Genomic DNA, 22047 nt, shown 5'->3' on the forward strand with positions numbered 1-22047 from the left:
TAATAACCAGGTTTCAAAAAACACTTTCCTTACTGTAAAGGGCCCCATTTGGGAGGAGTGTGTTCTTTTTTTTTCCCCCCTATAAATGTGAAATTAAATGTAGAAAGCTAAAAAACAGACAAGGACCTTCAAAATTCCCTTCTAGCACTATGTATTTCTTTTAAAATACGAGATGCCTTTCATTTTACAAGACTGGAATTCTCATTTTGGGCTTGGCACTCAAACAAATGATTAATTCAGCCTCCTTCTTTCTGAGAGCTGACCACATTTACTGGTCAAACGGTTTAATCCTATTTAAAATGCAATCCAAGCAAAATATTTTTGAATAAAAAATAAAACCCCATGATCTCCTGAAACTGCTCACCTTGGCCAAGTTATCCCATTTTCCTGCGATCCTGATGTGAATCGGAATATTTGCACCAATAACAATGATGAAGCGAACCTTTGGAGGAAAGCCAGGGGGAATCTACCTTCCCAGGGAGGAAAAATGAAGTCCCCGCCCCCAAAAGTTGTGCCCACAGATTGCCCTCGTTCGTCCAATATTTTGGCAGAGACCACGTCTCGTCTGTGCTTTGTAACTCTCTGTTGGCATCGGCAAAATGTTAAGTAGCAATGGTAATAAAAATAAAAACTGCATTTGAATGGAAGTTTTGTGAGATCTGTTGATTCAAAGATGTTAATCATTTTTACCATGACTCGTCTATTTATAGCCCTTTGTCTTGAACAAATTCTGACAAGCTTTTAAAACTAAAAAGAGCCAGCATGCTATTTTAAAAGGAATGAAAAAAAAAAAAAAATAACAAGCTTTCGACTAATTCACCACGCCATTAGAATCCCAAATTTAAATTGCAGTTGTATTCAATTTAAATGAGATGTTTTCCAACCAGAAGAAATAGTAGGCGATTGTGGCTCTGTAACAATGCAAGGCGGGAAGAAATGAAAGAAATATAAAGATTAAATGTGGCTGTTTCTTTCAACAGATGGTGACAGCACCATGGCAGCATGTTGTTTTTTCTTTAGTTGAAGAACGCAAACATCCGTAATCAATCATCACTGATTAACTAATTATATTACCCTTCCTTTTATCACGAGGGTTGGACCTTTATCTGTAAACACTATGGATAATCTGTATGCTCGTGTTTTTCCGGAGGCATATTCTAGTACACATCCAGTCGTGCAGTTACAGGCTGCACACAGAATTCTACATGACCGTCCACCTTTAAGCCCTACTGCTTTTTTTTTTATGTTTTTTTTTTTTTTTTTTTTTTTTTAAACAAAAGCAATTGGTTTCCAACAGGCTGGATAATAAGTCTTTTGACCTGCATTCTTCTTTGACCCATTAAGGTCACCCCTGTGCTTGGGCATATAGCTGACTTAGGAAATGCCTGCAAGTCCTGCATTTCATCTCCTGCCCACTCAAAATAAAGCTTTCTTTAAATGTGTCTGTACGGGTCCCCGAAGGCCAAAGAGGCATCCCTGTAGTGGGCAATGGAGGGACAGAAGCTTCTGCCTTTATTAATGAATGCAGACCATTATGAGTCTGGCTGGCTCCTTCCCTGTTCCCAGAAGCATATACTGTACGTGACTTAAAATGCTAGAATATTGACACAAAGCAAGCCGGGCACCCCTAAGGAAAATTACTCCTTGGATATAATGTAGGCTCGTAACAGCTATTAGAGTACAAAATAAAACCCTCCGGGATCAAACTGACATATACCACATTCCACCTAGTCCTCAAACATTAGAAGAATTTCTTTGTGAAGGCATTCTCAAGGACAGCATTAAACTGACTTTTGTAGCAATCTGCAACAGCTTTTTGGCTCAGAGCTTTTAGTACTAAATCTCTGGTTTGAATCAATACAAGTACTATATCTTCTACATTAATCAATACATTTGGTTCAATACATGTTCTATTAAATTATACTTTCTAATCAAGATTTTTACATTTCCACCCTCTCTCTTTTTCACCCCACAACTTCTTTTGCTAGTGAAATAGTTTTAAAAGTGTATAAAGCTAATGATAACAGGATGCTAGGTTATTTCCCCCACACTGTAGGGAAAAACTATGCAAGGGGTGGCCTTCAAATGCCTTGATAAAGTTCACACGATGCGAATGCAATAAATGAACATTTTCAAAGTCCCCACAACTACAAAAGTACTCTGAGTTTTAAATTAACTGAAAGAGAATTGTCATAGCTCTGGAAGTACCACTGGTGATGTTCTAAAAATTACACTGAAGACCCAAATGGTCCAATCAGACCCCATTTTGCCACCCAATGTTTCCACTGTCCACAATCCATACACTTCCTGGCGGGAGAAATTTGGGGTAACCGTGTTTTTGTGGACCTTATCTGGTAGCAGCAGGAACATGTACGTGGGTACGTGAATTTTTATAAGACATATTATATTTTAATGAATATTCTTTAAAAGATATAGAATATTTCCCGAAGTGCTTTGGGAATCTAAAAAAACATATTCATGGCTATTTTCATAGCCAGGAAGTTGACTCATAATTTTTACTTTGGAAGAGTTTACTAAAATGGGGTTTTACTCTTTTGACATAGCAATGGCATTTCAGAAACTGTCATGATATGCTTTTGCCTCTCTCTTTAATGCCATGAATGTTGCATTTATGATCATGTTTGCACGGACAGAATTTCCCTTTTATTTTTTCATACAGTAATACCATCGCCATGAACTTACAGAGACACTGATGCATTTTCTTTTGACATTTAACAGTTCACATGGGCTTGGCCTGACATCTCAAAGCATTTTCTGGATGACACCAACTTATATTAAAGCAAAAGGTGAAACGGTGTCATCAGAAGTGACCAGAAAAATAGAAGATATTAACGATAGAAAAGGACCACTAGGTTATTTTGTTTGTCCTCTTGCTGGTACAGAGTTGTTTTATAAAGTTTATACTCCAGGCTAATTGTCAATGGTTCTGGCAATGAAGTTCCCATCACATCTTCCATAGGAAACAATTTCATATTCTAATAAATTTCACTGAAGGACATTTCTATTATTGTTGTTCTTTGGACAGTCACGCTAAATAAGTGTAGAAAAGGATGGTGTGAGATAACCTTGAAGCCTGTAGACATTGGCATGTTCATGAGTTTATGTTGCAAAGTCTTGACTATATAATTGTGGCATTAAGTTCTTCTCGCTCATCCAAAGTAACTCAAAAGACAACCCAGTAAGCCATTTCTTAGTCATTATAACAATGTGTCACTCAGTTGCTTCATTCTAGAGAAGCCTACAAATTAAATAGATTCTAGAAGGCCAGTGGGACTTGCCTTTCAACAGCAAACCCTGACACTATTGACATACTGGGCTGGACAATTCTTTAGCGGGGTGGGGGGCTATCCACTGCACCGCAAGGCATTCAGCAGCATCTCTGACCTCTTATCAAAAACACGCCATGTGGCAACCATTAATGTCTCTAGACGTTGCCATGTATTCCCTGGTGGGGTAAAAAATAACTCCAGATTGAGGACCACTGTTCTACAGTGTTTTGAAAACACATTGAGCTTGCTGTGCCATGTTTGAGTATGTTTAGTCTTCAGTTCAAGAGGTATCTCCTCCCTAAATTTAAAAATAAACAAACAAAAAGGATAGCAAAAGGGACACCTATGCCATGTGGAACTATATCATGTGGCACTTTAAAACACAGTCAATGGGAGAGAATGGGTAATTTTGAGAAATTGTGGAAAGGTTGTATAGTATCCTCTGAGATATGTAATAAATGGTGTTGCTTATATGAAGAATAGAGTGTCTCCAGAAAATGTCCATTCATTCAGCAACTTAACATCCATGAAAGGCAGTACAGTTTCATGGCAACAAATCAATGCTGCTTTCAGAATATTTGCAATCTAACAAAGGATAAATATTAAATTCTGGAAATTAATATTTAAGGTATGGGTAGCTGAACTATCTACTTTGAACAAACTGCAGAGCCATCATCCTTAATCTGCTGATCTAGATTTAATAGCAGGAGCCAATTATACCTGTAAGTAATGAGCACATCAGAGAACCAAAGAAACGTTTTCAGAGCTGGGAGGGTCCTAGCCACATCTGTTCTGATACCTCATTTCATAGATGAGGAAATTAAGACCTAGAGAGTGCAAGCCAACTTTCAAGGTCTTATATCTACTCCAGTGTGTCAGTTGGCTTTGGGCATGAAACAATTGCTGAGTGGCACTGGTTGATATGTTTTGATCCCTGGGCTGGACCGGCAGCAAGGATGGCAGACACTCACACTCATGGCACTCATAACTATAGGGAGGACAGAGTGCTATGGGTCATAGAGAAAGGACACCCCACCTCTCCTGAGAGAGGCTGGTCACTTTGTTCTCAGAGGAGTCACACTTGCCTTGTGCTGGAGTGAGGAGGAAGAGAAGGAGGAGGAAGAAGAGGGGGAGGAGGAGGTAGTAAGAAGGGAATGAGTGGCTCCAGAGGGGGAGTAAGCATGAGTCAAGCTGAGAATCAGGGGGATGTAGACACTCCAGGACTGGAAGTCATGTGTAGGGCTGGAGATCATTCAGGATGGGCAGGGAGGTGGGGAGCCACTTCAAAAATAGCCTATTTTCATTACAGGCTGGGAAAGCCTATGGTGGTTAACAATGTTGTAAGAATACCCACCTAATTAGCTTAGTCTTAGTCTAATATGTCTTCAGAAGCCTAAGCAAAGACTCATTTTTAAAATAATACCATGTCCAAACTGCTAATGTAGAACAGTTTCTAGAATTTTGACAGTTAAAGATCAAAGAGAAATAAAAACAAGCCACTCTGGTCCACCAGTTTCAAAAGGATACTATTGCTGATGGGTCATATATGGGAATATGAACATTGTCATAATGTCATTTTTCATTAAGAGTTTATAAACAATAGTAAAATTTCAGTTGCTAGCTGGTCCCCACCTGTTTCTCATGTCAGCCAGGTTTAAAAATTTCCCATTTTGGAACGGACAATAGCATGGAGTATCTAGTATGTTAAGGGGAAAAAAAGTGCCAAATTAGAAGGTATAGGTTGAAAGGATCATGATGACCTCGGGAAATATATTAAAAGTCTAAGGGCTATTTTTTAATTAAGTTAATTGATTAATTAGTTGTTTTAAGATTTTATTTATTTATTCATGAGAGACACACAGAGAGAGGCAGAGACATAGGCAGACGGAGAAGCAGGCTCCCTGCGGGGAGCCCGATGCAGGACTCGATCTCAGGACCCCAGGATCACACCCTGAGCCGAAGACAGATGCTCAACCACTGAGCCACCCAGGTGCCCCCTAAGGGCTATCTTTAAAAGAAAACCATGAACTACTTGCTTATATGCAAGGAGCCAAAAGAACATTTAAATCAAACTATACAAAGACAGCAAAAGTGAAAGAGGCTGGAGCCAAAAGATGCCGTTCAGATTGTAGAAGTGCAGGATCCCAGCATATTATGGGACAGAAGGCTTTGATAGGCAATACAGTCTAATAAGATATTCAGGGATTAAGTCAGTGCTTCACGGACAGATGTGTCCATGTGCTAGTCGTTGCTAAGCTTTAATTTTTCCCCCTGCAATGTTTAATTTATCACACTGGTGCTTTCTAAACTAGAACATCTGTAAACAAGGTTAAGAATGACCTCCTTCCAATTTTACATCCGTGAACAGTGCCCCTTCTTCGTGCTCTAATTTTAGATACCTTAAAGATAAATAAATCTGTGGAAGGAAGAAAAAAAAGAAGGCTTGTCTGACACTGTAATGTGTTCATCTTGGGCGAATACAAATTTCCTCTCCGCCTGGCTCTTGATGCACACAACTGACTGTTGCTGCTCAAGCCATAGTCAGGCATTCCCTTCCCAGTCAAACGCAATTAAACAAACTTCTGCTAAATATTTAACAGCCTCGTGCAGTAATTAGCGGCAAATAATGGGAGCTTAAATTGATAATTGCTCAGAAATGTCCTCTTGCCAACATTACAAGTTTCCCGCTCCTCCTTTTTCTCTTAGATTTGGAGTCCCAGAAGGTTTTATTTTTAAAGGACTCAGTTAGTGAGATTACCCATAGTCACATTACTTGGCTCACGATCTTGCAGTCAAGTTGGGCTGTTTTGCTGTCAGATGCAAGATTCTACTCACATTACTCATTTTGCTTGTGTGCTGGAAATCCATTGCAATTTAAAGTTATGTACCTGGAAGCTGCTGGAACAGGGCATTGATTTAAAAACTGACTGGCAGGCTTAGGATTTAAACTCTGGTCCACTAGATTCAAAAGGTCATCTGATTAGAATGAGAGAGGCACAAGGCTTGTAATTTATATTCAAAGGGTAACCTTTGTAGGGAGAGGGAGGGAGCAAGGACTCTTCTCTGCTTTTCCACTCCATATGGACAAGGATTCCCTTCAACCAAATTCCAATAATTATGAAAAATAGTTTATTGAAGTTGGACAAAAAGCAAAAGAAATGCCACTTCCTCGTAGTGTATTACTTCTTTTTATTAAAAACACGGCCCTGCTCTCTAGGAGGTAAACTCATATTAAGACTAGTCAAACATGTTATAAATCATTAAGAATAACAGAAAAAAAAGTCTTTCCCCATCATAAACAACCAAATGCTTGTCTACTAGGGCATTCCTTAGTAGATATAAATAAAAAGGATAAAACTGTGAAAGGATGATGTTTGACTTGCGTCATTTACATAATTAAGTTCTGCAAATGTGTGTATATGTGTGCATGCAAGTGTGTGCCCACGAATGCCCATGCCTGAGCTGGATGTTGGCAGGAGCATGTGCTGTGCACAGGGGGAAAGTTACATATGGGTGTGGGTTCTACAGGTAAAATCCCTGCAAAGGCCACTTTGATCTTTCTGCCCCTCATTGCCCCAAGTAGCCCTTGTTTTCAATTCTAAGAAAGTCCTTTTAACATGCAAATATTTCACAAACCCAATTCTATAGTTATCTCTCACTTAAACACACACACACACACACACACACACACACACACACCCCTCTGGTTTGGAGAGAAGAGAAATAATTTCATACTCAAGGTGTGTGCTTGTTTTCTTGCTTGCTTTTTTGCTCTCCTTTTTCCAAACCCTGCATGTTTTTGTGTACTGTAGAAAGGTTCCAGTCCTTTCTCTTTAATCATCTCCCACCCCCGGACCCCCTGCAATCACCCCTGGTTGTTGGCCAGTTCGCACAGGCACAAAGAGAGGAAATCAGGAATGCTTCAGTGTATCTCTTCTACCCTGAACCTTGTCAGGTCTTTCCGCAGAGCTGTGTTTTCTCTTGTCCATCATCCACTCTTGTCTGGGGATCTTTCGGATCTCACAATGGCAGCGCTGTCTCCACCCCCCACCCCCGCCGGACCCCTCTCTTGCTTTCCATCCAGCCAAGAAGAGCCTCTGTTTGATTCAGAAACCTCCGCATTAAACTCTCATTCTCCTCCCGATTCCTGGGCACCTTTTCTGACTTTGCTTCCCAGGTCTCTGTGGGACGGTTTCCTCACCTCTTAGGATACACAGAAAGACAGCCCTTTCATTCCCCTGCACAAAGATGTGCTGTAACTATGGTGAGCATAATCTATAACCCTCACATGCTTATATAATTTGCTACTCCAAGTTAATTTTAATTCATTACAATAAAGCAATATAATTAAAAAAATAACTCTTTAAAGTGAAGTATTTAACATGATCCTGGAAGAAAGGCAGCTTTGACTAACAGAGGGCCAGGCAGCAGGCATGGTGCATACTCATGCAAATTCAAAGGTGAGCCGTAAACAAGTACACACAGCAACACTGCCATGCATAAAGGGCCTGGCAACGGGAGGCCTCATTCTAATCAGTCCTCAAAGGAACCTGCCATACAGAAGTGGCACTTATTCTAATTTAAAGCCCTCATGCTTGCTTCAGTGTTGCAAAATTTATAAAAGAATAACTTCATTAAACCGCCTGGCACTTCAAACACAAATGCAAACCAGCCACAACACAGAAGGAGCTGGACAAGAGGAAGAGAAATATTCCCAGAGAGTTGTTAACTCGGATATTCAAATGAAGTCTGCGTTTGGGCGCTTCTCTTCCTGATGACTGGGTTTGACGTGCAACTTTCCTTCACCAAGGACTTCTGCCACACGGCTCTTTACTTCTGTCACGAGGCCTCTTGCTCCTCGGAGTCTGCTTAATAACACTGAAAATCATTCAAAGTGGTCCGGCAAGCCACGTCACACGCAGAGATACGTCTGGCAGTACATAAATGAACACTATTTCATGTTCCTTTCCTGGTCTGCAGAGAGGAGGTGGATTCTGAATGCACACGATTACAGTTTCCATTTACTGGGGTAGAGATTTCAGACTCTCCTAAGTTGTTGAAAAACTCATGTGAAAAAAGAATGCCCCCCGCCCCCCCAACTTGGGTTTTTCAAGAAAGCAAGCGAGAGTAAGGGCTAAGTGGAAACAATCTGCTTGATCTAGGCACAGCGCTGGAGAAAAGTTAGCGTCACATCCTAAAACACACACTTTTAAAAGAATTCCTTTTCTCCCCTGAATCAAAGAAATGCTACAGTAAAATAACTTCAGGCTAGATTTCAAAGCGACAATGTGGTTTGTGTCAGAACACACATCATTTCATTCTCACTGTCAGCATATTCCTCCAAATCTTTTTATTTCTTTTTTTTTTTAATACAATGCAAAGACAAATCTAGAAGCCTGCTGAAAAACTCCAAGCCTCTGAGAAAGTGTGTGTTACACACAAGTTCTGTTACGCACTGCAATCTTGAGAAATCCCAGTAATGAGTGAGCCCTTTCCCATTCAGAGTTTCTCAATACCCACGTCCAAATTTGGGCAGAGTTTCTGCTTCAAAAAGAAGAAAGGAAGCATCCTAAACTCCTCAAAATGGTCATCCATGGATGGAGAAGAGGGAATGACCTTAGGGTGAAATCTCTTAAGGTGAATCTCACCAAAGGCGTCTAACAGAAGATGTGTATCCCAGCTGTCTTTCAGAGCTGGGCAGTGGGGTCTGCTGTCACTCAGAGAACACCTGCTATGGGATACTCACACCAGGCTGATCGGAGGACAGATGGACAGGAGACATGTGAGCAGTAAAGGTATCGCCCAAAACAACAACACAAAATGCTGTGTGATGTGATTTGTATTATTCCTAGGATAAGCAAATACTGAAATTAATTCTCTACATCTTTATAAATACGTTTTTATAGTGCTGAAGGCTCCTCTGCATTCCCATAATGCCATATAGCGGTGAAGGTAAGTTTCTATTATTTTTCTTCTCCGTGAATAAAATAGGGCTAATCAGATGGAATGAATGAGCTAATTCAATTACAGGCAGCCTTTATTGTGCAATAAAATATGGATTATTGATCTTGTGGAGTTGGCAATGCATGATGCAAATTCAAGTGAATGAAACCTGAAGATCTGCCTTTGACTATTTTTATACACGCTGAAATCTACGAGGACTGTTTCCACTTTGACAAAACCAGCAAAAGGAAATAACACTAACTAATTAAACCCAGTGCTTCAAGAGGGGACAGATGAAAGGTCATCTCAGAGGGCTGGCCTGGCTGCCTGAGAAGGCCCCTTAGCAGGGGAGCCATCCCTCGGTAGACTCCTAAGACAGAGGAGGAGACATAGACAGGCTCTCTCGGGCTGCCTGTGGCCTGGTTAAGCAAAAAACTTATTTGGGAGGCTGAAATTTACTTCACAGCATCTTGCTACAAATCCAATCTGGTCCCATCATCACCACAAATGTATTGTTGGGGCTTTGTACTTGGGAGGTGGACTTGTTTGAAATACAGCACTGGACTGTTCTATCAGAATCCTTTGGTCTTTTTTATCTCTTCAAAAAAAAAAAAAAAAGCAATAATCAACCCTGGTTAGAGAGAAAGCAGCTCTGAGTATGGGGGTCACGTGGAATGGAAAGCCTATGCGGCAAACACTAAAGGGAGAAAAGAAGGTGAGCTCTGATATTCGGCGTATATTTACACACCTCAGTTCTGTCTTCCCATTTCCCCCTGTAAATCTGCCCCCAGGTACTGTGGCATGCTGATCGCTGTTTGTGCTCCGCTACAAAGTGCACACCAGACACTCTCCTGTATTCCTCAGAAACTTCTCGCTCCTCCCTGCCGAGCTAGCGCTCTTCCTCCTTTGGACCAGGCCCTCATCCTCACTACTCTTCTGCAGGGCCACGGCCGAGGGCAGCACCCGCCCCCCCCAACCGCTCCCCATCCCTCGGCAGCAAAACATGCACTCTTTTCTCCCCTACTTTTTTTTTTTCAAGAGTTGAAATGGGCTCTGTGTTTTGGTAGGCGTCCCTCCAAAGCACAGGCAAGTGGACATGTGGCCTGTTTTCGGAAAAGACTCTGACGAAAGGGAGGAATCAGAGATGCTAAACAATGCTGAGCAAAGTTGCAGGCTGCTCGGCTACAGTCCAGAAAATGAATCCAATTTTTCATTCTGTCATTATAAATATTTCATTGCAAATGGTACTGATTTTCTGCAACCGTGGTTAAGCAAAGGGCCTCTGTGTGAATATTTAAGAAAAAAAAAAAAAGGAGGAAGACAACGAAGAAGGAGGGGGAATGGAAGGTTAGCAACCAATTAATTTCTTGCTTTAAATGTAAAAGATTCTGGGAGAAATTCCACAGTGATGTAGTGTGTGACTCAAAGAAGAAGAAGAAAAAAAACATTTACTCTGCTCTTCTTCTGACAGTTTCTCATAAAATATCTGCAGCCCATCTATCTTTTAGTACTCCAGGCTCCTCTGGAGAGCAGAAAATGGTGGTTTAAAGCTCACTTCAGTGCCAGTCTGCGGGAGATTGCTTTCCACAGGACCCCCGCTGATGGAGGCCTAGGGGAAGAGGCCCAGGAGTTATTCAATCAGCCCGAGACTCTGGGGCGGCTGGGGGTCCTTTGAGGGCTGATTATAAAGCTGCCCTCCTGTTGCCTGCCTCGGAACAGAATGAAATGAGCAGCCTCTTGCTGAGCAGATTCTGCAAGAAGGAATTTCACCTGTCATGGAGTTTGTCAGAATTTCAGGATTTATCTTGGTGCAAAATTAATAAAATACCAACCAGGATTTCAGGCTGACTACTCAGCTGTGTCATCTCAAAGTGATCTTTCACCCAGGAAAACCTGGACAGTGAGTACAGCCATTCTTGCCCTACTTTCTCTTTGGAGGGTGAGCGAGGCGATGTAATACCACCCAGACATCAGGATGAGATTTTGAACCAATTACACACAAGGCTGAATTACGTGTGGGTGCTACTGTCTTAATGTGTGACCTCTCACCTCGCTGCTGTAGTTCTAAAGCCTCTTTGGAATAAGCCCAAGTCTGAAGCATAAAAAGGCCATTTCTGCAGTTTATAACACAGTAGGTCCCCTATGGCATCACATCTGTTAAATTCATACACTGGTATTTCAGGCCTGAATTTGATTTATCTTTTAAAAAGGAGTACTAACAACAGACTATGTTAAGAGCACAGACTGTGAAACATTACAAATTAATCTTGGGTCGGCCGTGAACGAGGAGGTACAGTTTCGTCGTTTGTGTGAACACTCATGCCCCTTCACCCTGTCACCCTCTGGGGCTCCTTGCGGGGTGTGGGAGTGGGGAGGGGGAGGGGGAATGCGTGATGCTGGGGGATGCAGGGGGATGCAGGGGGATGGCCCCAGAGGGCATGGGACAGGCAGGGAACAAACCTCTCTGCTTGCTCTGGCTGCAGCCAGTTTGGGAGTTTGGCATCTCTTGCCCATTCCACTTCAGAAGGTGGCTCGCACCACACAAAGCACCACGGCCACTGTAAGTGGGGTCTGCGCAGCCCCGAGGCAATTAGCTCTGGTCCTCGAGGTGGGCAGCATCACATGGGGCAGTGTGTGGGGGACTGGGTTGGCGCTCACGCCACCAGCTGGCCTGAGCCAATGGACAGAGGACACAGACATTTCTCAGATTGGACTCCAGACACCGAACTCAAGTTCCAAAGAGGTAGAGAGAACTCCAATCGCAACATTGACCTTGTCTTGCATCCCTGGCCCCCCACCACGCTCAGACCATGGGTGACTCTTACTAATTGGTGATTGGCAGCACATCCCCAGCCCCCAGAGTCTGCCATTGGTTTAAGGCAATTGCTGCCTCCCTGTCCAGTTTCCGATGGACATTTTTCTAAATGAGACATTAAACAACACCGTGATGCGTTCCTTCCAGCTCTTCTCCCAGTTAAACGACAACCCCGCTTTGGAGAGCCACCTTTACGAAGCAGTAGTAGCCCGACAATATTAATACCAGCAGATCTCAGGAAAGAGTGAGAAAGAGAGAGGGAAAGCTTGCAAGCGAAGGCACAGATGGTGGGCGGGGAGGCAGGGTGCTCTCAGCAGGCTTCAGTGGAGATGCATTAACTCCACAGAGGCATGAGGGCTTCCCACCAGTACCATCATGAATTATAACTGAGTATGGGAGTGAGGTCTCAGTGCCTGGCTCACAGCAAATAGACTGTTCTATTTTCCTGCCCAATCACCTTTCACCCTTATAAACTCAAAGCACAGCAAAGCTCACTGCTGATATTTAATGGTATCCCCGCAGCCTTTTATGTGGCTAGAAGGCACACAAACTTAGCAGATGTGCCCAGTGGTGTAAGTCAGATAATTATAAAATTAAGTTTTGGCAATGTCAAAAAAGGAAACCTTTGACGGGCGATTCGCGTTTCCAGTGAGAGGTGGTCCTCTGTCAGCCGCGGGACCGAATCAGAGCAGGAGGGGCCGCAAAGGGAGGATGCCCGCCTCCCAGACACACTGGGTACCGGGGAAGAGCCCCCCTTTTGCATACTTTCTCCTCCTCTTGCGAAAAGGCAGTTCCTGCCCAGTTGCTTAGTTCTCCCACTTGCTCATTCAATGAAGTTATCAATGAAGGAGGCCTGTTATTTTAGGCAGTTTAAAATTTCACCGCTTTTAAAGGACTCGTTTACCCTGCCTTTCACTCCCGTTTAAAGCCTTGGAGTTGCTGTTCTAAATGACAGCACCGCGAGCGAGCACTGCTTTTAAGCACTATTCATCTCGCCCGCCACATCTCAGGCTTTTACAGAACACTGCTCTCTCTCCAATAAGGGGAACTTACTCTTTCATAGCTGCAGGGCAGAGCCTGTTCCGAGCTGTAGATTCGCTGCAAATATAACAATAAAGGATACAAATGTGAATTCCTCTTAAAATACACGCTTGGCTCTGAAGCTGCCTTGCCTTAGCAAACTCGATCAAGAGCAGCCTATCAATCTTTCTCCAAATGCGCAGCAACAGCTCATTTCACGCGGCTGTCCGATGGATCGCCACATCGATGGATCAGAAGGCGCTGGAATGAATTCTTTGCTCATTTTGGGGGATTTATAGTTGAAGTCCATGATTACCATCTCTCTTTCTCTAATTGTCACAACAGTTGGATATGGAGGTGGTGTTTTCCAATAGTCGGGTAAAAGTTTGTAAACACAAAGGGTCTATTCTTGGCATTCTGTCTCTGCTAATGTGAGGAAGCTGATCCATGTGTGGAGCAAACATCTAAAATAGGAACATATGTGGGAATTTAACGTGCCTCTCTGGACTGCAGAATGTTCTAGAAATTTGGATTTCCAGATCTCTCCAAAGGATCTGACTACAAACGGGGTGAGACAGAGCTCTGTCTTTACAGGACAATTGTGCCCGCAGTTTCTTGTTCCTAGAGGAGGGAGGCAGATCTTCTGGCGCCCTGGCAGCAGGCTGTCTTGGCGACATAGAAGGTGGCAGGGCCAGCAAAGCCCAGCCAAAGCAGAATGTGGCAGAGGTGATGAGCATTTCCAGGGGGTGGGGAGGGAGGGGGCTGTGGAACTGGCCACAGTGCTCTTCAGTACACCCTAGCTGGATGCTCCATAAAGTCGCATTGATGGCAGTTCGGAGATGGCCATCTGTCGTCAACTCTGGGCCAGACAAAAAAATAATGTAATGGCAGATCGCTAACAACAGGGCTGTTGGAGGAGGGAATGAGTCCTAGAACGAGGAGGTGGCGCTCCATCTTTTAATAGTGAAAACCAGCCATCGATAGGAACATCAAGAAATTAATGGATGGAGAATTTTTAAAAATTGAGCTGGGGTGCTGTAGAAACGATTCAGATGTAAATAAAGTGGTTTTTGCTTATTGCAATCACCTCTGCTGCCCTTACTTCAGTCATATTAACCACTTGATTCTTGAAAATTTGACTAGCAGGACACATGGTGAAGCAGTGAGGGCCAAATTTAGTAAAAGGTGCACACACAGACGAGGCATTTATTGGTACAAAACGGGTAATTGAAAATGCATTTACTCATTTAGTCCAAATGAGTTCATTGTGACAATCATACCTATCTGTCTTCCTGGATGCTTGCTTGATTCCTAGGTGCAGTCTTATAAAAAACAAAAACAAAATAAAGCTATCTCATCTTTAGATGCATTGTGAATACTATAAGACTTAAAACTCCCTTCTTTGCTCAAGAAAAACCTTAGCTTTGTGCTACTGCATAGATGATAGGAAGAAAGAGGGGGCAGGGAAGGAGGGAGGGAGAGAGAGAGAGAGTAGAATGAATGAATGAGAAGCAGTCAAACTGAGGTTAGCCATGTCCTGTTTTTTTGTCCTGTATGATTAACTTTCTGCCTTCAATGGTAGGGCCAATCAATCCTGATTGAATTATCCAATATTAACAGCTGAAAGTGATCAAAAGTAATGGTGAAAACATAGCACCAATCAATAAATCAATGCAAATGATTCAGTTCCTGGAGATTCGATCAAATAAAAGAGATAGATCAATTTAACCACTGAGCAAATTAAGTGGAAGTTGGTGGAGCACCAATTTACTTCACAAGCCCCGCAGGCCCACAAAGCAGAGAAATGAGGTGGTGGAGAAAGGGAGGGACCAGTTCCAGACCCACATGCTCACTTGACACAATTTATACTCCTGAGATCCCTGTGGCTATGTGACATGTTCAGGGGCTGTGATTTCAGCCCCAAGAACAAGAGATACAGAGGTCCAAGGGATCTGAGGAAATACATGGAGAGCCCAGGTACCAGGAAACATGAACCACCCAGGAAGAGGCAGGGAAGAGGCGCCCCACACTGACTATGCTCCCAGACTACTGCTATGAAACACGGCAAAGGCAGGCAGGCCCAGACAGGGCAATGGGCAAATCTTCCAATCTGGGGTTCCCTAAGGAAGACCACATGATAAGAGGCAAAGCAGGACAGGGTTTTGAATCTTATAGTTGGAGTGGGGATAAAGAAAGAAATATCAAACTCCACTAGCAAGAAAAATAAAGCAATTGAAAAATACACGAATGTTGTGAAGAATATCGGAAGCAAAACAGTTTAAGGGCACATCTGATAGCTTTAAAGGTACACCTTTCCATTCGTCCAGTTTGTGAAAGAGAATTGGCCTGACTCAGAGAAAAATATGACAACAAACTGAAACAAACCTTTTCCCAAATCACAGATCCCACCTCATCTTTGATGGAGGCGCATGCTAAAACTTTTTGTTTTGGCCACATGTCCTTAATTTAGGATATATGGAGAGAAGGAAGGGTCAGGTTGTTTTGAAATGTTTTTATATTTCTGAAAGCAAATATAAGTGTTTTGTTTTATGGTTAAATGCTAGAAAGAAGAAAGGAAAGAAAAAAGCCCAAGACTCTTTAATCTCCTGAAACAGATGAATGTTTTTAAAATAAGAATTTTTACCTGCAAACCAATTAACATGAAACTATGTCAAGGTATGATTAACTGGGAAATTATTCCAGTAGAACTAGAGCAGACAACTAAGGAAAATCTGATGTGTCTGAGATAAGAGATTTTATTTCTGAGTAATGATGACTCCTGATTTTGTATACTTAGGTCAGCACTTGGGAGCAGGGAGAGGGGTCAGGGAGCCAATGCTTGCCCAGTGCCTGTTTTGGTCCACACTCCACTGCACTCTCTCACCAGGATCCTGGGAGTTGGGCATGAGTCCTTGCTATTTCCCACATGCCCGTTTTACAGATGGTGACACTGAAGCACACAGTTGACAGCTTGTAAGTGGCAGGGACCAAAATCAAACTCTGGTGATTCTTCTCTGCAATTCACGCCCTTTCCCTTGTACTAAGCTGCCTACAGAGAACTGAATGCAAATTAAAACAAATGAATAAAAATCTCATAAAAATGATTTTTTTTAGAACTACTAACCATTAGAGACCTTTATGGGTGGCTAACTCTCCCATAACCACAGATACCAGAATCACATCCATCCTTCAGAACCGGTTTGAATGCTTCCCACAAGATGTCTTTCTTGAGTCTCCCAGCTGGAGAATAAGCATCTTCTCTTCAAATACTTATAACAGTTTATTACATATTAGCTCATATAATGGCTAATCATATGCATATCTTATCTTTTCTAGTAGCCTGTAAATATGATCTATTTCTAATTATTTTTGATATGTCACAGAATGATTGGGACCATGGTCAATTTAAAATGATGAAGTTATATTTTTATTAGTATTTTAATTAATAAATATATTTTCTTAATTAATAATGGCACTGGGACAAAAGTAGTAAATAGCATAGCACTTGTGATTTTGACTATTAACAAGGACTCCTAAATGTCTCATCACACATTATTTAATAACCTGAGACACGAATTTGTATTACATTTATTAAAAGGCTACTTTAGGCAAATGGCTAAGTTAGCCTATGACCCAGCAACCAGCTCAGCAGCCATATTTCCATGCTGTATTGTTGTCTTAGAGGGCCCATAATATGCACACTGCTTCATTTTTTTTTCAGAAGTATGACCATAAAACTTGAGCATCAGTTAAGCTGTGGTGTGAAAAATATGCATCAAGCTCACGTGATTTGGTGGGAAAGTGATTTGAGAAGGAAAAACAGCTGAAGAGACAATTGCATATTTAAACGGAAGTGATATCCAAGTGATATCCGAAAGAAAGAAAATCATAATGTATCCTTTGGAATGTCAGATGATTACTGCATTTTGAATGTGGAAAACACTACATTCATGAGCTAATGAAGGGAAGGGCTGCATATCACAATAACCTTTGATTCAAAAGGAATTCAAGTACCAGAATCTCAGAGCTTGAAGTTCATCTAGGCCAATTCCCTCTCTCCTTCCTGCTGGAATTCCCTCTACATCCATTAAATTCTTAACATGGTGCCTGATGGAACTTTCTATGGAGACACATTGGAAGAGGATGATTTGATCACTGCCTTTGAATTGTAGCTTTTCTAGAGGCACCAATTAAACAGTAATTACTATATTGAAAGAAAGTGGCCTATTCAGCAGCATTTTTACAAACACACCACTTGCTCACACCTGTATAAACCACTTTGGATACAAATATGCATTGTAGGATATTATTCTTGGACCACACCATCCCTCTCTCAAAGCAGCTTCCTTAAGTTCTGCAGAAAAAGTTTTGAGGTCTATTAGGAAAACATGTGAAACATTCAACATACTCATTTGCTTTTAAAAAAACAAAACATTCATTTAGTTCATGTAATGCTCTTTTATTTCAAAGCACATCTTCCCTACCAGCATGCTAGGTGGACTTATTCCTTGCACAAATGAGGGAAAACTCTAACAAAAGAAAAAGCCTGTATCTTGCTAATAATTATCATTATATATCTCTAAACTGGAATTTAGAATTTTTGGTCAGAAAGGATTAGGGGTCATGTGAAGAACACAGCTTCCACACTGGCAAAAGGTGTGTCCTAGATTGAATGTTCCATAGAAATAGAGATTTTGTCTTTTTTTTTAAAAAATATTTTATTTATTTATTTATGAGAGACACAGAGAGGCAGAGACACAGGCTTTGGGAGAAGCAGGCTCCCTGCAGGCAGCCCGATGTAGGACTTGATTCTAGGACCCTGGGATCACGACCGGAGCCAAAGGCAGACGCTCAACCACTGAGCCACCCAGGTGCCCCGAGATTTTGTCTTGTTTAATTCTAAAAGGAATTGTCGTCTGTGATGTCCAGAACATGATGTCTGAGTCCTTGGTATCCTAAAGATGGACAGTGTACAATGAGGAATTATCTGAGTTCTGACTGGCATTGTAGGCAATATCAATGAAAATAACACACTGCTGTGTGTGTTGAATATAAAATTTTATACCCAACAAAGCACTTCTAGTCTCTCTCTCTCTCTCTCTCTCTCTCTCTCTCTCACACACACACACACACAAATGCTTTCACATTTTTAACTGAGCATAAGCAGTGAAAGAAATGTAAATTACTTAGCACGTTCATGAAATCATTTATGCACCATTAAAAGATACACTGTCATTATGTTATGAGGTGATTTTGAAATGCTCATCCTAGACTTACCCTAGTATTCTCACTCTGATGGAACAGTCAAATAAACTACATGCTTTTAGGAGTGCCTGGGTGGCTCAGCTGGTTAAGCATCTGACTTCCCCTCAAGGCATGATCTCAGGGTCCTGGGATCAAGCTCTACATTGGGCTCCCTGCTCTGTTTCTGCCTTTGCCTCACCCTGCCTCGTGTTCTCCCCTCTCTCATATAAATAAATAACATCTTTATTTGCTTTCAATATCCAACGGGATTTTAGTTCTTGGACATTTAGTTTTATAATCTCTTCTGTAAAGTCCTCCTTTCTGAGGTTCAGTGGCATAAAAAAGTAGATGAGTATGAATTCAAATGGTATGTATGATATGTGTCAATTTTAAAATTTGCATTTATTTTACATACCAAAGCATGAACCAAATGGGGCTGATAAAATGGCTTCGTTTTTCATTTTTCTACTCTTATGATTTTGGTTGCCAATCTAATTTTCTACTTTTACCTTAATTTCAGTCGATTTCCCTCCTCATTCTAGAAATTAACAAAACTATTATGGTTTTTGTACACTTATCATACCCAATTTTTAGCAGGAAATAAAAGAAATCAATCTTTAAAAATTATATTAATTCCATCCTCTGAGCACAGGTGTAAAGGTAATTTGGGTAATGAAAGCAAATGTACAGGACTGTGAACCCCTGAGGGTAAAGCATAAAAAATCCAAACACTCTTAAACTAGAAAAAGTAAAGTTAACTATGATCCATTTTTCTTAATGTATTGAAACCAAAAGCCACTGCTACTACTGGGGATTTTAGAAAACAGACCTACACAGATATTCCTATGACTGTGGATAACGTTCTAAAAATTATCATATACTACATTTAAAAACTATTCTTATCTAAGAGATGATGCATATTTTGAGCTTGAGTATTTATATCAAGACCAAGTATGTGGGGCACCTGGGTGGCTCAGTTGGTTGAGCAACCAACTCTTGATTTTGGCTCAGGTCATGATCTCAGGATTGTGAGATTAAGCCCCACGTCTGTCTGGCTCTGCACTCAGCAGGGAATCTGCTTGAGATTCTCTCTCTCCCTCTCCCTCTGCACTCCCCCCGCCCCTGCCAAAAAAGACCAAATATGTATGATTCTGAGTTATGGGATGGGAAGAAGAGTGCCTACAGCTTTGGATTACAGTCTAAGCCTTATTGTGGCCCAGATCACAATTTGAATGAATGAATCAAGAATGATTTGAGACATGTTTGACCTTCGAAGATCTCAAAAGAGTCAGAAAGAGTTGTATGTTTTGTATTGTATCTTATAAACCAAGAGTTTTCAAAGTGTGGCTCAGGGACTTCTGGGGTCTCCTAGATCCTCTCAGGGGGGTCTGTATGTCAAGACTATTTTCATAATAGCATTAAGACATTATTTGCCCTTTACACTCTCATTGTCTCATGAGTACACAGTGGAGTTTCCTAGAGGCTACTTGACAAGGGATGACATCATCTCTCTGACAGCTAGTAGAATTGCATATGTGTATATTCTTGTGTTTGAAATATCCTTTAATTTTGATTTAAAATATGAAAATATCAATAGATAATAACCCACATAAATCAAAGCCCTTTGTGGTCATCAATCATTTTAACTGTAAAGGCATCCTAAGATCAAAGAGTTCGAAAACTCTACAATTAGTTCTACATTAATTGTAGAAAAGAATAAATACTATACATTCCACAAAACCCTAAAATACACTATAAAAGAAACCTGGAGTTCTGAAGGATGTGTTTAGTTGCTTAGTTTTGTCTATGCTACAATGGGCTACAGGCTACTACGGCCACAGTGTTGGATTCTTTTAATGAAAAACAATGATGTCTTGCCACCAGGTTAGCTATATTAGAAATCTAATACAGTATAAAAGTGCAATTTTGTTGCAAACCTTTTTCAAGAACATTAGGTAGAAGTCAGTCTCTATAGAGTCTCTACAACTTTGATCGAAGAGATTGAATAGGTTAAAATTTATTATTAATTCTGCTCCACAGTTTACATGCTAATTAAGTATCACTAGGTGTATTGGCCATATCCTTTACCGAGTCATAAAAACACAATGACTTATCTTTTGATACCTATTGCAGTAAGAATATATTTACAAACAGAAATATAGTTTATATTAAGATTGACAATACTCTAACTTGGTCAATCTTCTATATTCAATTCCCAAACAGATATGATAGAGTAGAAATCTATTTTGAAGGGATAAAAAGTAAGACAGCAACTTTAATTTCAGTCCATGGACACCATTATGACAATGAAATGGGCTCACCCATTCATTCATATATTTTATATTTCACCACCTTAATCTGCTATTTGTTTACTCTTGGAACGATAACAGATGATAAAATGTAAATTCCTTATTTTGACACAGAATTCACATAATTTGGCTTCCCCAGAGTCCAAGAAGGTACAAAGCTGTCCCAGGGTTCACAGTATAGGATGAGAAACAAAGGAGTGGGTATGGCTCTGAGTTCTTCCTTCATCCGGATCTCGTTGAAGGGACTCAATGCAAAAAAAAAATAACTATCCCTTTCCCCCATTTTAGGCTAAATAACTTTATTGTTAATAATAATGCTCATAATAATAAAACGATTTTGAGTTTGAATCCATTCTCCTCCAAAGGCACCGACACTTAATAAAAACATGTTACTCATAGAATTTCATCAGAAAAATGAGGATAAAGTACTGTGCCCATTTCTCAGATGAAGTAACAGAAAAAGCAAAATAAGAGTTATCTTCCTTTCACCATCAGTAAGATTTCTAGGTTAGCATCCAGGTCTCTTATCTGTAATTTAACGACTGGTCTGTTGCCAAGAGTAATAAAACCAACCAAACATTTGTGTTCTATTTTCTGGTTTGTACCTTAGATTCAGACCTATTAACTTCATTTTTGCCTGACAGCAACCCCTTAAGTGTTACACTTGTCTATCATTTCTTCATATCTGAGGTTCAGAGTCATTATTACGGAACATTGCAAAGTCACATATCTAGCAAGTGGACACTCAAGGCTAAACCTACTGTCTTTGGGGGCCACAATTTTTAACTAGATTATTACTAAGTAATAATTATTCTAGTTAATTAAGTGTAAGAAACATACTGGACTTGAGTACAGCTTCTTTCTTCTCTTTCCTTCTTCCTTCCAATTTTGAACCCCTCCGGACAACAATAACTTTGGACGTCCATCCAGCTTGGAGTCCAGTGGGAACAGAACATGAATAAAACAGGATTGGGGAGAGTGGGCCATGACAGCGAGGTGAATGATCCCACAGTCCAATAAACCTGACCCCTAAGCCTATCACACTGGGTCAGAAGGTCCAATTATAGGTCTGTTCTAGTTCTTTTTATGATTGACAGCAGCCAGAGGCAAAATTACTTTGGTGTCTGTTAATCCAGCCTCTAATTTTCCCTTTGCCCCAATACACACTGAGCATCATGGTGGCCCAGGGTGAGTGATACTGTGAATCCAGATTTAAAATGCCCTTGTTTCCTATAAGAAGAGCAACTGAGTTCAATCCCGGTTCTCCTCATGGAGACATTACCTGCAGCTCTGTTTGGAAGAAAAACTTCTGTGGACATTGTGTGCAGTCATAGATCTTGTCTTCTTGTCCATGGGCAGAGAAAATATGCTGCTGCAACTTGTTTGCTTGAACAAACACTGCAACGGTAAAAAGAGGATGAACTCT

At 41.1% G+C, this 22047-nt stretch overlaps 1 protein-coding gene across 8 annotated transcripts in view; it reads right to left on the reverse strand.

Moving 5' to 3' along the window:
• Nucleotides 1–22047, reverse strand: part of ZNF521 (zinc finger protein 521) — a 275219-nt gene that overhangs the window by 4787 nt on the left and 248385 nt on the right. For all 8 annotated transcript variants that reach the window (XM_026006512.2, XM_026006515.2, XM_072735121.1 and 5 more), the window contains one exon: nucleotides 21904–22019. In XM_026006512.2, coding sequence (XP_025862297.1) covers nucleotides 21904–22019 — 116 coding nt within the window. The remainder of the gene's footprint in view (nucleotides 1–21903; nucleotides 22020–22047) is intronic.

This window comes from Vulpes vulpes, chromosome 13 (genome assembly GCF_048418805.1).
Source record: "Vulpes vulpes isolate BD-2025 chromosome 13, VulVul3, whole genome shotgun sequence".
Lineage (NCBI taxonomy): Eukaryota > Metazoa > Chordata > Mammalia > Carnivora > Canidae > Vulpes > Vulpes vulpes.